The 11,455-nt window shown below is 39.6% G+C and overlaps 1 protein-coding gene across 1 annotated transcript in view; it reads left to right on the top strand.

The window, feature by feature from the left end:
• MEX3C (mex-3 RNA binding family member C) overlaps positions 1 to 10,446 on the top strand; it is an 11,076-nt gene extending 630 nt beyond the window's left edge. The window contains exon 2 of the mRNA XM_072416473.1: positions 7,569 to 10,446. Within this exon, the coding sequence (XP_072272574.1) occupies positions 7,569 to 8,764 (1,196 nt within the window). The 3' untranslated portion in view covers positions 8,765 to 10,446. The remainder of the gene's footprint in view (positions 1 to 7,568) is intronic.
• Positions 10,447 to 11,455: the final 1,009 nt, after the last annotated feature.

Genomic DNA, 11,455 nt, shown 5'->3' with positions numbered 1-11,455 from the left:
GGGGGGGGGGGAGAAGATATACCCCAGGGGGCAGATTTGTGGGGGTATTACACGTGTGTGACCAAGCAAGGAAAGTGGCTTGGGATGAGTGTGTGACAGGGTGATGCTGGGGGTGAATATTACCCCTGGGGGGGGGCAGTGAAGGGTGAATATGGATGGATGAATGATATCACGCTTCCTCTTCTTAAAGATTAGCACAACAACCAATCAGGATCCATTGTGTGGGCTCATCTCCAGCATGCTGCGTTGTGATTGGTTGCTGAGGGTGCAGCAGGAGGATGCCTGGGCTCCTTTCTATTGTTCTTCCTCCTGAAGCCTCCTCGCTCTTCCTTTCCTCCCATCCTTGCAGCATTAATATTTAACCTGCGAGATTATTATTCTGCTGTAGATCCGCACAAGGCCGGTGTCCGACTACAATTTCTTTCCTCAGTGTCCAATCAGAATGTGACGTCTGAAGATCGCCACCATTACAATCTATTTCCTGCTAGTTTACTAACCGATATATTCCTAATCAAATAATATTCACCCTTCACACCCCGGAGTGGTTGTTGCAAGGCGTTCTGTACAATCAGATCACTTATTGTGGTGTGCATGGAATGGCTGGGATCTTCTGTATTTGTATCTCTTTATTATGTCATTATTATCTTTATAAATTATTGTTTTCTAATAACAAGCTTTAGCTTTTATTTTATTTATAATTTTTTTTTATTTTGCATAGAAAACAAACAGTATTAAAAACAATGAAATATAAATATATACCATACCTTTTATATATAAATGTATAATTTTAAATAGCGCCAACATATTACGTAGCGCTGTACAAAGTCCATAGTCATGTCACTAGCTCACAATCTAATGTCCCTGCCATAGTCATTAATACAGTCTATGGGGAAGCTAAATAACCTAACTGCATGTTTTTGGAATGTGAGAGGAAACCGGATTACACCCACACAAACACATGGAGAACCTGCAAACTCCATGCAGATATTGTCCTGGCCGGGACTTGAACCTGCAACCCAGCGCTGCAAAGGCCGGATTACTAACCACTGAGCCACCGTGCTGCCATTGGTAAAAACTACCAAAATAATTCCATCCTGTCTGATCGATTGAGCAAGATTGTAATTATCAATTTGATAAATGTTTGTATACTCAGCATTATGTGCTGGGGGGGCAGCGTATCTCACTCTGGTGAAGTAAATTAGTTCATTGCAGTAAATGGGGGGGGGGGTGTAGTCCTTATTTTGTAGGAGCTATCTATAGGGCCCATTCACACACACACACGCACCATCCTTTGTATTAGAAGCCCAATGGTTGTGCTGGCTCGGCATAGAAGTGCTTGTCCCATATTTATAACATTGCAGTGAATAATAATGCATTGACATATATTTCATTGAGCTGCAACTTGGGGTGCCCTGATGAATCGATGACCCCATATTGCACCAATGCATATTACCTGGCATACACATAATTTACCCTTGGTGATCATTTTGCAGTGTTCTCCCCTCACTTTTCAGTAACCACTCGGATGTTTTTGAGTGGTTACTGATAAGTTGGGTCACAATACAGGGGCTGCCACCCACCTCCAATTTCCTCCCTACAAATTCTGGATTGAACTTTGTTTTGGGTATTTGGAACAAAGCTTATTCCGTACTATAGAGGATGGGGGGGGCAAGCAGGATTCTTCCCATTAGTGAATAAGTAGCTGTTGAAGTCAGAACATTACTCCATTCTTTGGGGGGAGATCAATACGCAGCATTCTGGGATAGCGATACCGATACTGGATCTACATCCAAGACAATTCACTCCGTCAGCAGAAATTTGTATGGAGTTTACGGGTTCACACGTCTGGTGCTGGAGGAAAGTTCCTGGCTGTATAGATCTATAATATACTTGCATACAAGTTGGCTGACCTGGCCACTGAATAGCAAGATTTTGGTATTTTTTAAGAGTTGTAGTTTATAAGGCCCATTTGGATGCTTTGAAACGTTATTATTATTATTTAGATATTATACAGTTGTGTCATTCTTCATACTATGATCCATACTATGATTATAATGTAATGTGTCCTCAGTAATACATGCACCATGCAGGATTAAGAATGAATCTGTCCTAAATCTGGAAAGTTCAGATTAGTGGGTGAAGCCATGAGAATCATTTTTTCTTTTTCTAATTGGCATCCAGATTTGCTGGTTTTTAGCACAGATACAATCTAATATTATGTAGCTGGGGTGTCTATTTCCAGTCCTCGAGGGTCAGGATGTGTAGTCAGTCTTTCTTGGTAAATTTACTAAGGCGGTTTGCAAAGTGTCTGGACCCCCTTATGTAAATTAATTCCTGACCTGTTTGTGGCTCTCAAGGACTGGAATTGTGCAGCTCTATAATAGAGCCATTTATTCCAAACTGCATATACAGGTAGTCCCCGGGTTACATACGAGATAGGGACTGTAGGTTTGTTCTTAAATTGAATTTGTATGTAAGTCGGAACAGTTACAATATTTTAATCCAATTAGGACAGATGTTTGTCTCAACATATTAGGCAGCATGGTGTCAGTTACTGTATCAAATCCTCACTGAGTTAATCACAAAGCAAAAAAAAAATTTTATGGAACCTAGACAATTTATTAAAGTGCTCACCCACAACCTTAGCTTTGTTTAGCAAAAGATTTCTTCTACAAGTCATGCAAACTGCCTCCCTTCCCCCATCAAGCCTCCGTCCTGCACACAAGGCAGCGGGGAAGCTCTGTTTGTATCTTGGAGACGTCTGTATGTCGGATGCCCTTAACCCGGGGACTACCTGTACTTGTTTCTGGATTATTAGCCATCACCGGTGTGTTGTATAGAATGGAATCCATGGCTTCTCCATGTGGAGTTGGGTTTGAGGAACAGTGAAAAATAAATCAGGACAGCATAAGTGCATCTATAACATGAGCATTTAGCAGACATGTATTCATTCTTTGAGGGCAATGTGTTCGGAGATCGCTACACCTCATCCTGGGCTAGCTATATTGATGCGATATCTTAACCACAAATGACTTTGTTGACAAATGAAAGCTAGCCATGCACATGTTTTTTGCTATGCCCCTGTGGACTGAACCATCATATCTGTTGAATGGTACAGAATGTATATTATATTACACTATGGCAGTCGTTCTCATCTTTTTACATGGGGGAACCCTTGGAATAACTTTCAGGTCTTAAAGGTTCTATAATTACTTTATCCACATCTCACAGTACATTAGTGTAGTGGGAACAATGTCAGCCTTATAGATAGCAAAAAGGAACAGTGGTGACACTTTAACTGAGCTGAAAGGCAAAAGTTACCCAAGGAATCCCCCAGTAATCTCAGGAGGAACCATAGGGTACCACAGAAATCTGTTTGAGAAACACTGCTCCATGGTGTGAGGTGGAACTCGAGGAACCAAGAAAACCTTCCAGTAATCCAGCGAGACGCAGAAGGGCCTTCCTTAGAGTAGGCATTGGAAATCTGATTTACTGCTGTCTGGAAAGTTATGTTTCAGAGTTTATCTAAACTTATAAATTGCCATGTTGGTTTCTTTCACTTCAGTTAATCAATGAACCTATATCTAGAAGTTAATGGGCACCTAATAGAGCTTGTTGGATGTCCGATTCCAGTAATATAGAGTTAGCCTAACAAGTTCCTTCCCTTCTGTGAAAACGTTCAACCAAATTTTGCAGTGTGATTTTGCCAGTTTGTGCCCATTCAGCCAAAGGAGCATTTGTGAAGTTCTATGTTGGACAAACCATCCTGAATCACAATCTACACTTCTGTTTATGTTGTCCAAAAAGGGTCAAGTGCCGTATTTGCTATGATTTTAAAGGAACTTGCATAAGGCTGCATACACACGTGCAAAAATTGTCGTTGGAAAGGATCTTTCACGTTCCCTTCCAAGAACAAATGACTGCACAAAGCATGAAGGAGCTCTGTACATACAGCACCGATCTGCTCTATGGAGAGGGAAGGGAAGTGGCACCCTGCTGTGCTCTCTCCCCTTCACTTGCATTATGATCGTCCGTGGATCCGCCAGGAGGGTTGTTCAAACGATGGACGACAAGTGCTGTGCACACACAAGATTCTTGTCTGATGATATCCCTAAGCCAAATAACCGACGAGAACCACTGCACGTGTGTATGTAGCCTAAGACCCTTATCTCCCCAGGTTATTTTTTACAAAGGTTTATGCACATTAGAGGCTTTTCTTTTCCTTTGTCTACATTTGTTCATTGTTCTCTATAAGACCATGAAGCATCAAAGCACCTCAATTCTAACTACCGCATTTCCTTGAAAAAATTAACCCTAGCATGCTAATCATGCAAGGGGGAAATATAAGCCCTATCGGCGGCCTCTTTGGAGAGTGCAATGTGGTACACAAAGGGATACCAATAGGACAGGGAGAGCAGGAGATTTTAAAAGAACTGGAGCAAGGGGTCAGGAAATTGCAGAGTGGGTATTAACCTGTATGTGGGTATTAACCATATGTTAATTGTCATCACATTTTCTTGTTATGTTGCACTTGTTTGCTTATGAAGCTGTATTTTTTTTTCTTCATTAGTCATTTTTGTCCATTCTTATTCATGACTTCTTGTATATAACAGACAAAATATGTGATTTTGACAGGTCACAGGTAACACAAAGATATTTTTCTATAGATTTTTTGTGTGCATGAAAATAAGCCCTAATGTGATTTTCAGAGGTAAAATAATATAAGACCATTGTCTTATTTTCGGGGGAAACACGGTAGAAGGCAAAAGTGCTGCTTTAGGATAACATCGCAGACCAAAAAACGTGAGCTTTGATTGGCTCCTCGGTGTTGTGGGAAGAGTGAATTTGGTTTTCTCAGTGGTTGTGGTATTATAGTCGTCACTAGTTCACTTTTCTCAGGAATTTTATTTGCATGAAGTTTGTACCTGTGCTCATTGTTTTGTAGGGTTTCCCCTGATGATGAATAATAATTATAGCTAACTTAGGCTGCATTTACTGTTTTACTAAGAATCTATTGGGTGTGACAGGCGCTCCTAACTTATCATTGATAAGAGGTTTGGGTAAACTTGCTTTATTGGATGTGTTTAAAACCTTGCAGTGACAAAGCCATCCATCTCTCTTCTCAAGCATGCTTTATCTCACATTGGTGGAGTTATAACCCTTTTATTGTTTGTGAAGGTTAAGGTGCACCTTTTAAAGATTGGCAGCAGGGGGAGGTCAAAAGGTGCAGAATTTAAAACATAAGAAACAAGTCCATAAAATGGTCCAAAGGGGTAAACAAGACTGAAGGGTTTTTTAGCCGACTGGTAGCATAACATTACTGTCTGGCTGAGAATTGCAGCCTATTGTGACACAGGGTGGATTTTCAGTGCAAAAAACAGTAATTCCGAGTCACACTCGGGGGTACCTAAAAACATAATTAAACCCCACTTACCTTGTTCCGTTGGCGTCCAGCTGGTCCCTGCAGGTCCTGGGCTCACTGGTTGCACAATGCAGAGACGATCTTCAGGGTTTCCTGGTGACGTCGGTGCGGGTGGGAGGATCGGCGGGAAATTCAAATACATCTCTAATAGATTCAATACGAAATAGCTGTATTGAGTCCAATACAAAGAAATCTTCATATAATATATATGCTGGCTTACAGTTATATTACATGTTTAACTATTTGTTTTTTTTTTTTTTTAGTTTTTTATTAAATGTATTAACTATTGTTCATATTTCAGTGAGTTATGCCTAAGAAATATAGGCTTACAATGTAAAATTAATTTTCATGCAAAAAAAATGTACTGCTTTTTGCATGGAAATACGGATGGAATTAGTCCGCTAGGGGGGTAATCTGCACATAGGTGTGAATGGAGACGGCAGACCTCCGAATGCTTCCAAAGTGACTTACACTTTACACAACCTTCAGTGCAGCTTGTGTATGGCGACTGCCCGTTGCTTGTACTATGTTCCTGCTACTATTTCACTTGGCTTCAGTAGCCGTACATGGAGGTAAAACAGAACGGTCATAAATGCCTTCTTTTGGTGCCTACTGTCCCCATGGCGGGTTGGTTACTTTTAGGTGTTTTAGTAGATTACAGACGGTATGGTGGTTAGCACATTTTGGCTTTGCAGCGCTAGGTCCCAGGTTCGTATCTCAACCAGGACACTATCTGCATGGAGTTTGCAGGTTCTCCCCCTATTTGCATGGGTTTCCTCCCACAATACAAAAACATGCAGTTAGGGTATTTGGCTTTCCCCCAAAATTAACCTTAGGTTGTGAGCCATTTTGAGGGACAGTTAGTGACATGACTTTGGGCTTTCTACAGTGCTGCGTAATGTCGGTGCTATACAAATACTGTGTAGTAGTAATAAGACATTTTTAGGTTTTAAAACCTTGTCACTTTGCATTGGGGGAATTTACAATTGTGCACAATGGCACCTGTATTTTCACATTGTATGTGTAGAATCGTATTCTAGTATATTAGTACTGAGCAAAGACTGAATAAAACTACTTAACCACTCAATAAATACATACATATACAGAAGCTACTTACTTAGGAGCTGATCTGATTATCCTATTCTGTAATATTTTGAACTTTTCAACTCCCTCTGTGCTGTCACATAATGTTTGCTTTGTCATAAATCAGAATGGTTTTATTGCTTTATTCTTGTATATAAATCTTTTTGTTATCTTTGGACAATGAGGTGTGATGTGATGCAGTTATTATATGTGGGGGTAAGATTGCTGAAAAATAGAAAACTTGCATGAATGTAAATTAAATCTTTATTTTCAGTAACATTACACACATTTTTTTTATTTTAGTGCACACAAACATAATCTTCACATTTTTAGTTACCCAGGAAGCTGGGTTTTGTCAAATCTATTGCAAATTGCAGCAGAACGAAGCATTAAAACACAAAGTTGGGATCATTTGGGAATGGACAAGTGATGCATTTTTACAATAAAATCACCTTACTTGCCTGATTGCAAATTTTTTTAACACATTTATGTGTTCCTGTTTGCCGTGGCCATGCTGGGATACCTGGCTAATAATAAAAATGTAATAAAAGGCAAACCAAAAGAAATTGTTCTTACTATGAAAATATGCCAAAAGTCTCCAAGATGGGCACTATGTAGTTTTTTATAGTTGGAATCATTTCTTAGATTTATAAGTGACTTGTGGGGGAGTTAGCTGCTAGGAGATAATGTAAAACCAATATCTTCCAATCTGGAGAACTCTTTTTAAGTTGGAGAGGTGGTAAGAGAATAATAGGGCCTGTCATTGCTTTCCTTCTATGCTGTAAATTAAGGTAGTGTATCTAACATGCTGATCTAATGACTTACTAACCAGGAACTGTAAACCAGAATGTTTGTTGACTTTGTAATATGGAGTTCAGGGACAGCATTTATATAACTTATCAATAGCTGCCTACCTTAAGTGCACTCTGATCTACCTGTATGTTGTGTGAATGTTTTGGGAAGTGGTTTCTTTGCTTTCTTTGTTTTTTGTCTCCTAATAAATCTGTATTCATTTTAGTAAACTTCCTTTTTTTTTTTTTTTTTTTTTTTTTTATTCATCTAGGATGCAAGATCAAGGCACTAAGGGCGAAGACAAATACCTACATAAAGACCCCAGTCCGTGGTGAAGAACCGGTATTTGTGGTTACTGGAAGGAAAGAGGATGTAGCAATGGCAAAAAGGGAAATCTTGTCAGCGGCAGAACACTTTTCCATGATTCGAGCATCTCGTAACAAAAATGGCCCTTCCGCAGGTAGCGCTCAGTGCAACCCCAACCTACCGGGTCAAACCACTGTACAAGTAAGGGTACCTTACAGAGTGGTTGGCCTCGTCGTAGGGCCAAAGGGAGCAACCATAAAACGTATACAGCAACAAACCCACACCTACATAGTCACTCCAAGTCGTGACAAAGAGCCAGTTTTTGAAGTCACAGGGATGCCAGAAAATGTCGATCGAGCCCGTGAGGAGATTGAAATGCATATAGCCATGCGCACTGGCAACTACATCGAGCTCAATGAAGAGAATGATTTTCATTATAACGGTACAGATGTCAGCTTTGATAGTAGCTGTTTAACCACAACCTGGCTAAACACAAATCCATCCACCCCAGGCCGTAACAAGATGATTTCCAACTACAGAAACGATAGCTCTAGTTCTTTAGGAAGTGGCTCTACAGATTCGTTTTTCGGAAACAACCGGCTGGCTGACTTGAGCCCAACTAGTCCTTTCGGCACAAGTAATTTTTGGTTTGGAGAAGCCATGCCCACTGTTGGCTCAGAAGAATTAGCCGACACCTCTGCCTTTGATCCAATACCATCTCCATCTGAGACAGTATGGGCGCCTTTTGACCAGGGAACTCCACTTCCTGGCTACGGAAGTGAAGCCACGGCAAAATCTCAGCGCAGGGGAAGCATGTCCCCTCCTTTTCCTGAAGGTCTGGATTACCAAATGGGCAGAAGTGTTAGAAGTGACCTTTCAAGCACAACCAAGGCTGGGCTTCCCATTTACATCCCTGCATTCTCCAACAGCACCAACAGCTACTCCTCTTCCAGTGGCGGCTCCACCTCCAGTTCCCCACCCGAGACAAGACGCAAACACGACTGCGTCATCTGCTTTGACAATGAAGTCATAGCCGCACTTGTTCCCTGCGGCCACAACTTCTTCTGCATGGAGTGCGCCAACAAGATCTGCCAGAAAGAGATGCCACTCTGCCCTGTCTGCCAGGCACCAGTCAACCAGGCCATACAAATACATTCTTAAACTTTTTTGTTTCCAACAAGCACTCTACAGCAGTCTTCCTCTTAAGATATATATATATATCTCTGCATATATAGAAAAGGCCAGTCAGGCTTTAAAAAAAAAAATAAAAACTTTGCTGCTACCAACTCATATTAAAAGATTCCGCATGCCCTTTCTGACTTTGGTCGATTTCAGTCAGTTGGCATTGATTCTTCTTGATGTTGGTATAAAACATATGATAAATTATGATTTACAGGTAGTTAACATAAAAAGAAAATTATGTTTACATAGGTTGAAATTGTCACCTTTTCTGTTTTCTATAAATATTTCCACTACCTTTAAACCCAATACAAGAAAAATATCTTTTCAGTGAAATCGATAAAACCATTTTTTTGAGGGGGGGAGGAAGAGGTAATTTACCCTGCAGTATTGGCAGAAGGTTTGGATTTGTTGTAAATCACTGTCCAGAATTTTAAACACTACCACACAATCTGTCCTATTTTCAGGTTAAAACTGTCCAAATGTCAGTCTGCAATTTTTGCTTTTTCAAAAAAAACTGAATTACATTATTTAAAAAAAAAAGTAAAAAAAAAAAAAAAAGCTTTACAATGCACAAACTGGCTAATAAGGAATATGTAATTCCTTTTTAGTCCGATCAAGTTATTAATATATTATTTTAGAAAAAAAATATATTGTAAATGTGAATACTTTTTAATTGAGCCAGCCATGACTTGAACTTTCAGTTTTTAGTTAATCAAGGGAAAGGCTGGGATTTTTTGACTACATTCACCAAAATCTGAGGAGGGTGAACGACGACATTCATGATTAAAATATCATCATGTCTTTTAGATCTCAAGCAGGTAGGGAGGGTATAGTTTATATATATATATATATTTTTGTTTTCCTATTTTTGCATTTCAAATTTCAACCTGTGGATCTATTTAGTTAAATCTTCCAGTCTGTTTTTAATAATACATCAAATATGCAGGAAAAAAAACCTAAGGAGTTTTCTAATATTTTTGAAACTTTTTCTCAAGAGTTCTAAAAACTTTTTTTTTTTTCTTTTCACAAGAATACAAAACCTAAACTGTAAAGTCTGTGTACTGACTGAGAGATGAACCTTTTATTTTTTATTTCCACTTGAAGTTACATTTCTTATATATTAAAAGTTTACAAACTTTTTTTTTTTTTAATTTTTTCGTTATATAAAAAAAATTGCCTTGATGGCATATTATATTATATTGAAAAAAAAATCAGCCGCTCATTGCTTGTAGAATAGTTTACGTCAGTATTGAAACTTTTAGCTGCCGTCTTAGCAAGTTCGCACGGACATTACGCCAAGCATGTATTTTTCTATATTAATATTGCATTGTACACCTCAACTAACAGGCCAAGGAGTTATAATCGATACATTAGATGCGTGTACCATTTATATTAAACTACAAATGTTAGTATCAAAACTATTATTATAGTTTTAGTATTGCTAATTTTACTACACTTTTGTTATGTATATGTAGGGAAGTCATAGGGATTATAAATTCAGTTTGAGTAAAGGTTAAACAAAAAAAGCATATATTTTATGATAAAGGGCCTTTAACTTATTATGGCCAAAGCACTGATATATATTTGCTGTAAAGAGAATTATAAGAGTTTTATTTTTTGGATATTAAACGTTAATAAAGACATGTTTCCATTAACTTATACTTGACGTTTATTGAGTTTTTGTTTGGATTTTTGTTGTTTACAGCGGTGATCCCTGAGCCGCGGAATGGTGCTAGTCTGTGGCTGGTGAGTTGGGGGCTGCAAATGACAGAGCGCCGGCAGCCCTTCTTACACTGCTCTAAAGCTAGTGACAGCAAGAGCGCAACCAGCGGGAGCGCAGGCGGCTCTCCTCACACTGCTTACACAGGAGCTGCTGAGAATGGCAGAGCAATGTATGTAAGGCTTACACTTCTCTGCCATTCTCAGCAGCACTGACAGCACACCGGCTCTATTACATTACTCTGCTATTCTCAGAATAGCAGAATACCTGAGAATAGCGGAGTATTTTAAGCTGTACATATACCGGGGCTTGCCAAAATTTATTTTTATGTTACCGGGCCTTGCTGTCAGAGAGGTTGGGCACCACTGGTTTAAGAGACAGTCACCCAACCCTGAGTGATGGCAGAGCTGTGAGATCGGAAGCAATTATTGTATACCTGGAAAATATTCTGACTCCATAGCTCTGAGTGATCAGGTTCGTACACATTTGCAGACTTTCTACTTCAAAGACTTTTGTTGCCAACCAATTTTCGCACACCTGGATTGGTTGTGAAGTATTTAGACCTGTTGGTAAACTCACTTTCCACCAAATGGGCATAATGCAGTTATGCTTTAAACTCACTAGTCCACTTAAAGGACAGCTTGTAATAAGTAGACTTATGGTCTGAGTTACACTGTGGGTCCTATTCATTTTGAATACTTGAGGTGGAACTGAAGTGTAAAATTAAAAAAAAAAGCACACTTAACTTTAATCCCACCGATCCCTCAATGGCGTTGGACTTTTCCTTGATCAGGTCCTGTGCCGTCCTAGAATTCTTAGTCTCCGAGCAGAAGAAGTGCCGGACGCTGCCATCTTCTGTGTTCTTTCCTGGTCTTCTTGCTAGTCACCCGATCTCGCACTGCGCAGAGGAGAGATCCAGTGCCGTAGGCCACTGTAAAGGGCATGCATGA

The sequence above is a fragment of the Pyxicephalus adspersus genome, chromosome 6 (genome assembly GCF_032062135.1).
Source record: "Pyxicephalus adspersus chromosome 6, UCB_Pads_2.0, whole genome shotgun sequence".
Lineage (NCBI taxonomy): Eukaryota > Metazoa > Chordata > Amphibia > Anura > Pyxicephalidae > Pyxicephalus > Pyxicephalus adspersus.
Note: the sequence above shows the minus strand (reverse complement) of the source record. Positions and strands in the feature narration are given on the sequence as shown.